This window comes from Solea senegalensis, linkage group LG18 (genome assembly GCF_019176455.1).
Source record: "Solea senegalensis isolate Sse05_10M linkage group LG18, IFAPA_SoseM_1, whole genome shotgun sequence".
NCBI lineage: Eukaryota > Metazoa > Chordata > Actinopteri > Pleuronectiformes > Soleidae > Solea > Solea senegalensis.
The window spans coordinates 17,275,662-17,290,181 of NC_058041.1; the positions used below are offsets into that span (position 1 = coordinate 17,275,662).

General features: G+C 39.9%; 1 protein-coding gene across 1 annotated transcript in view; it reads left to right on the forward strand.

Moving 5' to 3' along the window:
• The window catches only part of doc2a (double C2-like domains, alpha), a 37,030-nt gene extending 26,857 nt beyond the window's left edge, over positions 1 to 10,173 (forward strand). Inside the window, exons 9-11 of the mRNA XM_044013135.1 lie at positions 4,649 to 4,730; positions 6,554 to 6,650; positions 9,386 to 10,173. Of these exons, the coding sequence (XP_043869070.1) occupies positions 4,649 to 4,730; positions 6,554 to 6,650; positions 9,386 to 9,522 (316 nt within the window). The 3' untranslated portion in view covers positions 9,523 to 10,173. The remainder of the gene's footprint in view (positions 1 to 4,648; positions 4,731 to 6,553; positions 6,651 to 9,385) is intronic.
• The last annotated feature ends 4,347 nt before the right edge of the window (positions 10,174 to 14,520 follow it).

Genomic DNA, 14,520 nt, shown 5'->3' on the forward strand with positions numbered 1-14,520 from the left:
ATATGTACACAGACAGCGGCTCCTGGCTTGACTGCACACATGTACCATCTCATCTCTCATCCATCGTCCTCCTCACACTGAGCCTTCGCATACATCCCCTCACACGTCCACAGTCATGCATCATGCAGCTGCTTTCATACTCACAGTTTTGCCCTTCGGCGGCAGCTTTCGCAGCGATGCTTTGTTGTGTCTGAGAGTGTGTGGGAACATATGCTCTCTAAGCTGTGGGTGTGCGGGTGGAAAGCAAATGTGCATGGAGAGTTTGGATTAAAAATATCCTGAGTTTGAAGACATTTGGCAAAGCGATGCCGAGCGGCTTCAATCAGCAGAGGAGTGAAAGTGAGTTCGACTCACACACACATGGACATGTTTACAATTATTGTGCAATTTAGGAAATGCTGAAAATGAGATGAGGATGAGGACAGTTTACACTTAGCCATGAGGCTGATTCAAGTAACTGGTTTCCATCAGGGTGCAATTTGGTACAGTATGTATATATATAATATATAGTAATAGTTATAGTTGTAATATTTGAGCTGTGGCGTTAAATCACGATGAGGAGGTGCAGATGAATGTTATTGTAATAGTAGTCACAACATCCTTTATTCACTAGTTTCACTGCGCGTCATTGAATTTACATTTTAGAGCCACAAAATGTTGACGTAATATGAATTGATTTATTTATTACATTTATTTTATTCTCATTTTAAATGGGAAAGGTGCGGATGCTGTAGCATCACTCTGTGTCACCACCGATAAATCCAAGTGCAAAATATGAGCCTTAATGTAACGTATTAACGTGTTTCCACTGTTAATACCAGGTTGAAAGCGCTAATAGTGCAGCACATGTATGAGCTTCTCTCATGACGCGTTAATAATAAGGATTGTTGCTGCTAATGTGCTGGAAATGTCAAAGAAATCAATATTATTAAAACCTTAAAGTAATAAAGTGTGGTTGTATGAGGTAGTGACACATAGTCAATGCTCTCACTGAAAACATGGCTGGTAATGAGGTCACAAGGGACACTGACTCAAAGGCTGCCGACACGATAACCTGTTCAGGCCAATGTTTGTTTAGCACGTGGACACACAGTTCTAAGGTTGTGTCATTTAAGTGGATTTCAAAAAACACATTTGAATTCACTGACGGAGGCAGATTAATGATGGGGCTCCATCCATCCATCCATCCATCCATCATCCACCGCAGGGTCGCGGGGGGGTACTGTGTCAGTCTCAGCTGACGGGCGGGGTACACCCTGGACAGTTCGCGAGGAAACCCCCGCACACACGGGGAGGACATGCAACACCAACCGTGCAGCCCTAATGATGGAGTTAGTAAAGTGAAATAAATACAGTATATATATAAATAAATCAATGAATGAATGAAAAAAAGCTGTAACGGTGAAGATAGCTGATACTTAAATTGATTAACTTTAATGTTAAGTGTCTTCTTTTGTCCTCCTGCACGCTGCTGTCTGTCACCTCTGTGTAACCTCAGTCTAATACAGATTCTGTATTTTCTAACCCTAAAAAATACATCCTATTATCATCTAATACAACAATTTCCGAATCAATTCAGCTACTTAAAAGCCAATAAATATGCCACGATCAATTACTTTGCAAGAAACACAGAATGTGATGGAGATTTTAAGAAAGCACGGCCGTCCAGCCTTATGTTGACTCCCTTTAAGCCTTCGTTTCGAGTACATTCCCTTTGCCAGCAGGACAGAGGTTTGCCGATAGTTTACCTGGTATATTGAATTCACAGGGACAAACAACAGAGCAGCTAAATTAACAAACAACGACTTCACAAGAGGAGGATTGTGTTAACTTAGTGACAAAAGCAGGTGAGAAAAAGAGATTAAAAAAAGAGTGAACCTCTCTGTCACTGTGGGAGGTCACAGTGTTACTGTAACGTCAACACAACCATCCTACCTATTAACATGAACTCTGTTCAGTACATCTTATTCTGCATGCTTCCACTCTATTACCACCAAAGTCATGATGACGGTAATAATTAGCCCATAATAAAACCACTGCTGTGAAAAGAATCCATCACTGCGCCGCTGCATGAAACTACTCACACACACACACACTTACGAGTGAATAGTGACTTGTAAATCAGTTGTTTTCCGTGTAACAATAGATGTGACAGATATAGCTTTCAAACATTACGCTCTGCTCGTGATTTATAATATAATAGTTTGCCATCTTTATCATCTGACAGGTGACAGTGTGAGATGAACATGCAAGAGGTTAATCAGACGGCAGGTGTGAATGAGAGAGAGTGTTTGTTGTTTGTTACTGAGGATAATATCTGGGTTGTCCATGACATCCCTGTATGGGATTTCACTCCTCTGGATAGAAACAAGCAAGGTAAGATAAAGTAGCTGCTGGTTCTGGTTCTGGTTCTGGCCATAGACTGAAAGTAAGAATGGCTGACGTCTCCTGGCTCCACTGGTTTGTTTGTAAGCCAATGAGAAAATAAACCCTACTCTTCACTCGATTTATAACTTCAGTCAACCTTTTCCTGAGGGGTTTTTTGGTCTTGGTCACTATAGCTCCAGGTCTTCTTCAATACAACGCGACATCCATTTTGGAATTTATGGTCTCAATTATAGTCAGCTCGAGCATAAAGCATAAAGCTGCGCTGTGATTGACTGCCAGTGTCGCAGGTGCAGGTGGACGAGCAGTGACAGGCTGCACGGTTACCTCTGTGAGAGAAACTATCAAATAAAAGCATGAAGCAAGATATATACATGTATATATATATATATATATATACATATATATATATATATACACATATATAAGTATATATGTACATATATACATATACATACATATTTATATATATATATGTGTGTATATATATACACACATATATACATGTATGTGTATATATGTGTGTATATATATACACACATATATACATGTATGTGTATATATGTGTGTATATATACACACATATATACATGTATGTTTATATATACTTATATATGTGTATATATACTGTACATATACATATATACATGTATGTGTATATATATATGTATATATGTATATATACACATATATAAGTGTATATATGTATATATATCTACATATATATGTAGATATATATGTATATATGTATATACATATATACATATATGTATATATGTATATACATATATACATGTATGTGTATATATGTATATACACATACATGTATATGTGTATACATATATATATACACACATATATATATATATATATAAATACAGTATGTGGAGAGAGACAACACCGTCAAGGGGGCTCATAGTGTTTTACAAAACATAATACATTAATAGCAATATAATAGAATGAAACATACTATAAAATGAGAGAATATTCAGTTCATTTCACTCATGTTTCATACTCATTATTCACACAGGAGCAGCATGGGGTTAAGCGTCTTGTGGAGCATGTGGAGTAATGGAGCTGGGAATCAAACCCCCAACCTTCAAGTCGAAAGACGACTCGCTGTACCGCTGAACTAGCGTGGCCCCTCTGCTTTGTTTTGTAGCGTAGCTTTAAAAAGGTCCGTGGTCAGTGAGAGTGTGTGTTTAATGGCTTAGTGACATCTTCCACTCGCTCCTCTCTGCGGAGACGACAGTGCGACAGACACTTAACCTGAAATTGCTCCTGACGGTATGAAAGATGTGTGATAGAAAACACATATATGTGCTGTGTGAATGTGTGAGTGAGTGAGTGAGTGAGTAAATAGCTGTGGTGAGTGGTAATACAGAGCATTTAGCATCCTGAAAGGACGGAAACACTTTCTCTAGCTCTCTTCACTCAGCCACTCGTTTTTCCTTCTCTGTAAAGGTGAACGCTCTGTACTGAGGAATGTAGAATAATATACCATAATAATACATTACAGTTACACACTGGACCTATACTTCACTGATTAGCATGTGGCTTTGTATCGCTAGAATAGCAGAAGTATTTTTAAAAAATGCTAAATTCCCTCCCTCACTGTAAAAAAAAACAACTGTTTTTCACTTTCCAACTTTCCAATCTTGAAAACGTCAGTTGAAGGTTTGAAACTACGACAACAGTTCAGCACGTTTTAGACTCCGAATGTAAACATGGTGTCCACCATCTTTGCTAACGCTAACCGGCACTGAGAACGACAGTGAGCGAATGTTGAATGTACTTTTCAAACTGATGTGGCTGCAAGGTTCAAGACCTGCATTTCAGTGGAAACTAGTGAAAACTGTATTTTTGTATGTTAATATTTATTAAATATTTATTAGCGCTGTCTGCTTGAGACAGTGAGACTCTCTCGGGGCAGCGAGCATAGTGCATGCTGGGAGTTGATGCCGCAAGATGACACTTTTCTGCTTTTCTCGGCCAAGAAGGCACTTGCTTCAAATATTATTTCACATTTCTACTACAGAGACGACGCACTTTTAATAGACATTTATGGTTCCAATGGTGAAGTGTGGCTTTAACTGAAGACTGACATGACAGGGAACGATCACCTGAGTCAACATGGTTATAAACACATAACCAGTCGTATTTGGACTTTAAGCATCACTGTTGATAATGAGCCTCTCATCTCTCTCTCCCTCTCTCTCTCCCTCTCTCTCTCCCTTCCTCTCTCTCTCTCTCTCTCTCTCAGGTACCTCAAGCCTGATGTTCACAAGAAATCCAAGCACAAAACAGCGGTCATTAAAAAGACTCTCAACCCAGAGTTTAATGAGGTATCTCCTCGTGTGTGTGTGTGTCGTGTACCTGGCATTGACTTTGTTGTGGGGACACCGTCACATTATGGACACTTGTCTTCTTAATGGGGAAAAAATAAAGTACCCATATGTAATATCTAAATGACTATATTCTAAGGTGAAGGTGAAGGTCAGGGTTAGACCAGGAGAGATTATGTTTCAGATTAGAGGAAGTCTCCAGGAAATGAACGTCAGTCAATGTAATGTCCTCTGAAGTCATGGAATCCAGTGTCTCCTCTCTGGAATGAACACTGACCTTGTCTCCATGGAGACCAAAACCTGGTCCTAATGAGGCAGAACCTCAACTCAGCCTGAGCCACAGACACACAGAGCCACAGACACACAGAGCCATAGACACACAGAGCCACAGACAGACTGAGACACTGAGCCACAGACACACAGAGCCACAGACACACAGAGCCAGACACACAGAGCACAAGACAGACAGAGAGCCACACAGACTGAGCACAGACAGACTGAGACAGACACAGACACACAGAGAGACACACAGAGCCACAGACAGACTGAGCCATAGACACACAGAGCCACAGACACACAGAGCCACAGACACACAGAGACAGACAGAGCAGACAGACTGAGCCACAGACAGACAGACAGACAGCCACACAGACAGACAGACAGAGAGCCACAGCACACAGAGCACAGACAGACTGAGACAGACAGACAGACACACACAGACAGACTGAGCAGACAGACGAGACAGACAGAGACACACAGAGCAGACACAGAGCACAGACACACACACACAGAGCCACAGACACACAGAGCTCAGACACACAGAGCCACAGACACACAGAGCCAGACAGACTGAGCACACAGAGACAGACACAGAGCCATAGACACACACACAGAGTCATAGACACACACAGAGCCATAGACACAGAGCCACAGACACACAGAGAGACACATACACAGACACACAGAGCAGAGCCACAGACACACACACAGCCATAGACACAGACAGACACACACAGACAGACCATAGACACACAGAGCCATAGACACACAGAGCACAGACACACAGAGTCATAGACACACAGAGCATAGACACAGAGCACAGAGCACACAGAGACACACACAGACACACAGAGCACAGACACACACAGCACAGACACACAGACATAGCACACAGAGCATAGACACAGAGCACAGACACACAGAGACACACAGAGAGACACACACACAGAGTCATAGACACACAGACACACAGACAGACACACAGAGTCATAGACACACAGAGCCATAGACACACAGAGCCACAGACAACATTGAATTGCACATATGCTTGTTTGGTGTTTTCAGAGTTGTCAGTGTTATCATTTACTGTGAAGTATACATTATTCCATATCCAAATAAACGCTTTTACTTTGAAAATCTGTGACACATCACCATGAACATATTAAATAGAAAAACTGTTAAAGTACCGATGTAACCCTAACCCTAACTCGTGTCTCAACATGATTGGATGGTGTTTTTACAGACCTGTCTGATCCACAGCTGACTGACATTTTTCATATTTGTGACGATGCATTCATTCATTATAATCGGGGTGTGAAGAGGATTTTAAACAAAATAGAAAATGATCTCCCTCCCTACCTTTAAATGCAATATCATGATGACATATTGCCTTATGATTGTGCGCTCATATTACCCACACGCTGCTTTGTTTTCCCCCACTTTTTTCTCTCTTGATCAGACACGTCAGTGCAGTGTCCTTAGAAGAATAGCTGTGCAAACTGTGTGTGTTTTAGGCGTGACCTCGTGACCTTGTCTTCACACAGGAGTTCTTCTACGAGATCTCTTTCTCGGAATTAGCTACCAAGACACTGGAGGTCACAGTGTGGGACTACGATCTGGGAAAGTCCAACGACTTCATAGGTGAGCTGACAGCACCAGCGTGTCATGACAGCATCACAAATGAGCTGGCTGCTGACTTTATGAGCAGTCTAATAACAATGTAGCCATGGCAGATGTTGCCCTAAGATATATTCAGGATTCTCTTCATTACTGTAGGGGAGAGAAATAAATATGATTTTTATTATAGTGATCGTATTATTAAAATGTGATGTTTCGTGTCTGCACAGCTTACAGCAACACATTCATTCATCCATTTGAGTTTTTCCAAAGGACGTGAGGATGAGTAGAATATACACTACATCAAAGGAGAAAAGTGAATCATACTTATTTTTAACTATTATGTTCAATAATGAATGACTGAGGTTTTCATGTTATAATGTTATGGTCCAAAAAACAACGTTAGCGGTCAAAACATTCAAAGCTGTTGTAATTAAGTTTAAGATTAAGATTAAGATTAACTTTATTGTCCCACAAGTGGGAAATTTGTCTTATTTGTCTTGTTATAGATTTTAATAATAATCCTGCTGGAGGTAGAAGATGATACACTGTGATCATGGTCACTAACAGTACTCAGGTTCGCTGTCGTGTTTAATCCATGCTCTAATTATACTTTGGGGCCAAAAGTGTACCGAGAAAAAAGTCTCTGCACCTTTTCACATACACCAGCCTGAACTATTGATACAAGGCAGGAAGGATCAATACTATCATGTCCATCCACATGAGGGTCGCAGGTCACTGGAGCCAATCCCAGCTGACACAAGGTAAAGGTGGGTGTGGTCACACCCTGGAGAGTCACAAGTGCATTAACAAATAACCACTCACTCATTATCACATTCACCCCAATGGTCAATGTAGAGTGTCTAATTAACCTCTGCATGTTTTGGAATGAAGGAGGAAATTGTGTTGCTTTAATGTAATATCTGGATGGTATGTGGTTAGACCGAGTCACCTTTCAATTTGAAGGTTTGATTACCGGCCCCAATGCGTCCATGGGTAAGACACTTAACCCCAACGTTGCTGCTGGAATATAAAGATGTGTGATAGAAACCATGCTGCACATAGATGTGCTGTGTGAATGAGTGAATGGAAAACTGCAGTGTAACTCATCGTTAATACCAGTAGATCAACAGTTTCTGAAGCAGTATGTCGTCCAAAATCAGTCAAAAAAGTCATACTGAAAGTATGTCGTCCAAAATCAGTCAAAAAAGTCATAGTATAGTATGTCGTCCAAAATCAGTCAAAAAAGTCATAGTACAGTATGTCATCCAATATCAGTCAGAAAATTGTATAATAGTCAAAATCAGTCAAAAAGTCATATTATAGTATGTCGTCCAAAATCAGTCAAAAAATCATAGTTTAGTATGTCGTACAAAATGTGACAAAACAGTCATAGTATAGTATGTCGTCCAAAATCAGTCAAAAAGTCATAATATAGTATGTAGCCCAAAATCAGTCAAAAATCATAGTATGTATGTCGCCCAAAATCTCTGTCAAAAAGTCATAGTACAGTATGTGGTCCAAAATCCAGTCAAAAAAGTCATAATATAGTATGTCAGTCCAAAATCAGTCAAAAAGTTCAGAATATAGTATGTCGTCCAAAATCAGTCAAAAGTCATAGTATAGTATGTCGTCAAAAATCAGTCAAAAAGTCATAATATAGTAATGTAAGTCAAATCAGTCAAAAAGTCATAGTACAGTATGTGGTCAAAATCAGTCCAAAAAATAATATAGTATGTCGTCCAAAATCAGTCAAAAAAGTCATAGTACAGTATGTCGTCCAAAATCAGTCAAAAAAGTCATAATATAGTATGTCGTCCAAAATCAGTCAAAAAAGTCATAATATAGTATGTAAAATCAGTCAAAATCATAGTATAGTATGTAGTCCAAAATCAGTCAAAAGTCATAGTATATATGTAGTCCAAAATCAGTCAAAAAGTCATAATATAGTATGTAGCCCAAAATCAGTCAAAAAATCATAGTATAGTATGTAGTCCAAAATCTGTCAAAAAGTCATAGTACAGTATGAGTCAAAATCAGTCAAAAAGTCATAATATAGTATGTAGTCCAAAATCAGTCAAAAAGTCAGAATATAGTATAGCCCAAAATCAGTCAAAAAGTCATAGTATAGTATGTAGCCCAAAATTCGTCAAAAAGTCATAGTGTAGTAGAGTCAAAATCAGTCAAAAGTCAGGTATGTCACCAAAATCAGTCAAAAAGTCATAGTATAGTATGTCGTCCAAAATCAGTCAAAAGTCATAGTATAGTATGTCGTCAAATCAGTCAAAAAGTCAAGTATAGTATGAGTCAAAATGGTCAAAAAGTCATAGTACAGTATGTCGTCCCAAAATCAGTCAAAAAGTCATAATATAGTATGTCGTCAAAATCAGTCAAAAAGTCAGAATATAGTAATAATAGTCCAAATCAGTCAAAAAGTCATAGTATAGTATGTGGTCCAAAATCAGTCAAAAGTCATAGTACGTATGTCGTCCAAAATCAGTCCAAAAAGTCACAGTATAGTATGTCGTCCAAAATCAGTCAAAAAAAGTCATAGTATAGTATGTTGTCCAAAATCAATCAAAAAAGTCATAGTCACGTCATATTGATCAAACTGTTTATGATGTAAGGTCTTGACCTTACTTTGTAAAGTGCCTTGAGATAATATACTGTATGTTATGAATTGGCACGATACAAATACAACTGAATTTAACTGAATTCAATTTCTTGACATGATTTGTGTGTGTGTGTGCTGTTATCAGGTGGTGTGTCACTGGGTTGCCATTCGCAGGGCGAGACCCTGCAGCACTGGATAGACTGTCTGAAAAACAAGGGCATGAAGGTGGAGCGCTGGCACACGCTGACCAACGAGCTGCCCGGCTCCACCCAGCAGGAGTGAAGCCTCCCCTCCACCACACTGAGCCTGGTGTGGAGACCGACGACGAGACGTGTCAGTGCATGCTCCGAGGACTTTCTGCATGAATATGACCGAGTCATGTCCTTCTTACTTTGTGTCATAAATGAGTTCTTACTTCACAACATCATAACCAAGTGGTCTCCTATTCAGAGATCTACACTCTGTTCTTGGACCTGATTCAAATCTGCGGGAACCATCACCACAAAGCTATGACTGGAAGAATTTTCATAATCATATTCATAGGGATCATGTCCCTTTGGTGCATTTTCATGTTTATGTAAATGCTCCTCTGCACTGCTCCAGAGCGGTCAGGAGAATGACCGAGAAGAAAATGGTCAGGTTTGCTTCATTTGATTAAATGTGCCCTGTTCTTTTCATTAACTGCTGGCATTTAAATAATGACCACAGTGGACATACCTCTCCCTTGCAATAATGTTTTGCCTAATGCTTCCGAAGATTTCCAAGTGGTCTTACTACTTTCACATGTTTTGTATCCATTGATCTGACTGGGACAGCACAGCCTAATAAGACCACTGGTTCTTCCACGTCGGTGGTTTTGTGTCAGTGACTTGCATGTTTGTTGTCGATGGAGCAAATTAAAAAGACACATTTGTGCCACATTCTGCCACAGGATGAACTTGTGCGTCGTCGTGTTGTTGACGTGTCGGGATGGCGATACTGTGTCATGCTTTGGTGTTGACATGCTGACGTTAAGGTCATAGTTCGGCTTTTTAAGCGTACGAGGCGTGAAGCTCGAGGTTCACAGGGGAACGAGTGTGAAGACAAACACCAGATAAAATGTTAAATGAAGGATGAGTAAATAAACAAAGACTGCAATGCAAGTAGTGGTAATACTGGTGACTGTTTGTGTGGTCGAGGTAATGGGGGCATGTTGTATGTTGTGTAGATTCTTTAAAAAGGTAGATTAGTGGATAGATAAGTGAACGTATTGATGTTTCGTGTCTAAGTACTTGGAAATAATGGAGAAGAAACAAGTATTTTAATTAGACGTACCTTATGGAACCTATTGCTTAGGTCTATGATATTTAAAAAAGTATTTTCACTGCTTCATGTCACTGTTAGACAAACCGACGTTTGTGTCAAAACAGCAATCAGTGAGCTCCAATGTGATATGTCATGATTTACCAAAGTGACACAAACTTACCAAAGCACTAGACCAGCAGCTTCTGTGTCCCCACAAAAGTTACCAGTTCCCTCCCTGCAGCTTTACAGTCTCTACAGTATAAGGACTTTGGTGTGTCAGCGTGAGTAGTTCACAAACTTCAGGCTGTCAGTGCTGTGTCGGTGCCTCGTACAACCACACTTCAAAAAACCTGAACTATCCCTTTAACCTAGGTTTTTTTTGCCCCTCCACGGTCACACAGACGGAGCACACTGTCCACGCGCCTCCTCTGACCAGGTCATCAAAGGAGGAGAGTTTGATATCTTGTGCGTCGCTGCTTCACGCTCAGTCACAGGTTTGATTTTGTACTTCTGCGCTTGTGGTGTTGATATGTAAATATATACTATATCGTTTGTACGTGTGTCTTTCAGAGCATCACGTGTGCATGGATGTTGTTGGATTTTTCTTTTCCATAAAATATTGATATGAATAACTGCCTGCATCGCTTGGATTTCTTTGTATGTGACTTAGAATATTATCTTTGTACGTTCAAATTGTAAAGCTGCAGAAACACGAGCCTCTGATTTGGGTTCTGCAGAGAGTTCAAAAAGGTCAGTGGGTTATGGTGAGTTAATACTGTGATTGGTATTCTAGAGTCTAGGTAGACATGGACGTGCTGCAAAGCCAAGATTAATGCCAGCGCTTCTTTTTCTATCCCTGAATAATTCAACTCATAACGTCTTAGAATAGAAACGAAGAGGACGTTCGCTCCCTCTTTAGTCAGCTTCAAGTACTGCACCTGCTCCAATAGGAAGAACAATATGAACACAATAGAACTTTAATATCACAGAATGCTTGCTTACATGAAGCAGCTTTTGCCTTTGCCGTTATTTTTGCTATTTTACTGTGTACCTCAAGCCGGGAGTCTCTGCAAAAATTTCATTATGTCCTCATAATGACAATAAAAAAAAAAATTAAAAAAACTTCTTGTGTAAGGCTCAACACTGCCCCCTGGTGTCTCTCAAACAAGGTGACACGCAAGAAATGACCAGAAGCAAGAAGGAATAAAACTCTGTTCTGTGTAGTCACTGCAAACATTCATATAAAACAAAACAAAACAAAAGAGAGAAAAGATAAATATGCATTTAAAAAGTATAAATATGATCTAGAACTATAAACTCTATTGCACACTTTCTGTGCACATTGCCTTGATGTTCGACATGCTGAGATGAAGGTGAGGTAATGGTGCCACCTACTGGTTAAACTAAAATGTTCACACCTGGAATGTGGTGTATGATGACAGTGACTTCATCAGTGCCACACACACACACAAGCTGCAGTGTTCTGCTTCCACTTTCTTAGAATAATAATAATAATAATAGACATTTAAAAAAAAACAAGACTGCTGTTATTGTTAAGCTGCACAAACAATAACATTTCCTCCATCTACACGCACGTGTCACAGTCAGTTTGAGCCTTTGAGCTCTGGGAGGCGCTGCAGAGTTCCTCTGTGCTGTTTATAAGAAAATCATTGACTCCAAGTGCAATAAGTGTTCTTAACTTTAGCTTTTAAGCAGCCATTAAACCCTGTCTGTTTTTCTTTTTCTCACGTCTTTCACAATTGTCTCTGATTACTATCCTTTGTTTTCATGTCTATTACATATTATACAGTAATTATCTATTGAGTATATACTGATATCAGTCTGGTGCAGTTGTTTTTTTTACACCTTTTAAACCATGAGGCTTAGTTTTAGACCAACACTAATACTAAGTATAACATCAGCTCATCCCTAGCTGTGTGTGTGTGTGTGTGTGTGTGTGTGTGCGTGTGTGTGTGTGTGTGCTGCAGTCAGGGATAGAATCCCTTTTTTAAGGATGAAATCAGAGATTCAGAGTGTATCCGCCTCGAAGTTACTGCAACCGTTTGTTTCCTGTCCTCGTCCCGTTGTGTTCATATGTCAGCAGGGTCTACTTGTCTTCTCACTCGTACCACATGAAATCATGGTCAGCGTTGTCATGACATCACACACACACGTGCAGACAGCTGATGGGCTGATGGACGACGTGACTCACGAGCCAAAGTAATAACAGAGCAGAGGTTTGCAGCCGAAGGTAAAACACGTGCACATGCACACTTTGTTGTGATTTCTGTGCAGTTTCTCGTGTGTCCTGAGAGGAAGTGAAATCAGAGAAGACGACTACTGTTTCCTCTTCATCACTGCTGCTCTCTGGATGTCTGACCTCTGCACATATTGTCTACTGAAAAAACTGAATCAATGGAATAAGTTCCTTATCATACAGTGCTGCCCTCCAGAAGTATTAGAACAGTGAGGCCAATGCCTTTAAAAATGAGATCAGCTTTGACTTCCAGGTATTTACATGTGGATCTGATTCACAGTTTAGAAGATAGCATTATTTGTAATACATTCATTTTTATGTGAGTATTGGAACAGATTTAGACTTAAAAAGGATTAAAGTGAATAAGACTTAATATTTAGTTGCAAATCCTTTGTTTTCAGTAACTGCACCTTCTGCTGTGAATGTATTAGGACACATCTGGGCCACACAACACACCTGACTGTCACATGTTCACATACTTTTGCTCACATGGGTTCAAACAAAAGGTGATGGCGGCCTTTCACAGAAAATCTTCAAGTAATACAAAATTGAAGTCCAACTCCAGAACTGGAATTAAAAGAAAATGTTATGAAAGTGGAAAGGCATTTCAAGACCGAAAATTCTTCTTAGTTAGAGACGTGCCACACAGACAGTGAGTCTGTCTGCTATAGTGTGTCTGTCTGCTACAGTGAGTCTGTCTGTTATAGTGAGTCTGTCTGCTATAGTGAGTCTGTCTGTTATAGTGAGTCTGTCTGATATAGTGAGTCTGTCTGCTATTAGTGTGTCTGTCTGCAGTGAGTCTGTCTGCTATAATGAGTCTGTCTGCTATAGTGAGTCTGTCTGATATAGTGAGTCTGTCTATAGTGTGTCTGTCTGCTACAGTGAGTCTGTCTGCTATAATGAGTCTGTCTGATAGTGAGTCTGTCTGCTATAGTGAGTCTGTCTGATATAATGAGTCTGTCTGATATAGTGAGTCTGTCTGCTATAGTGAGTCTGTCTGATATAGTGAGTCTGTCTATAGTGAGTGCTATAGTGAGTCTGTCTGATATAGTGAGTCTGTCTGATATAATGAGTCTGTGTGCTATAGTGAGTCTCTGTCTGCTATAATGAGTCTGTCTGTTATAGTGAGTCTGTTCGATATAATGAGTCTGTCTACTATAGTGAGTCTCTGTCTGCTATAGTGAGTCTGTCTGCTATAATGAGTCTGTCTGCTATAATGAGTCTCTGTCTGCTATAGTGAGTCTGTCTGATATAGTGAGTCTGTCTGATATAATGAGTCTGTGTGCTATAGTGAGTCTCTGTCTGCTATAGTGAGTCTGTCTGCTATAGTGAGTCTGTCTGCTATCTGCTATAGTGAGTCTCTGTCTGCGAGTCTGTCTAGTGAGTCTGTCTGATATAATGAGTCTGTGTGCTATAGTGAGTCTGTCTGATATAGTGAGTCTGTCTGATATAATGAGTCTGTGTGCTATAGTGAGTCTGTCTCTGTGTGAGTCTGTCTATAGTGAGTCTGTCTGCTATAATGAGTCTCTGTCTGCTATAGTGAGTCTGTCTGATATAGTGAGTCTGTCTGCTATAGTGTGTCTGTCTGCTACAGTGAGTCTGTCTGCTATAATGAGTCTGTCTGCTATAGTGAGTCTGTCTGATATAGTGAGTCTCTGTCTGCTATAGTGAGTCTGTCTGCTATAGTGAGTCTGTCTCTATAGTGAGTCTCTCTGTCTGCTATAATGAGTCTGTCTGAT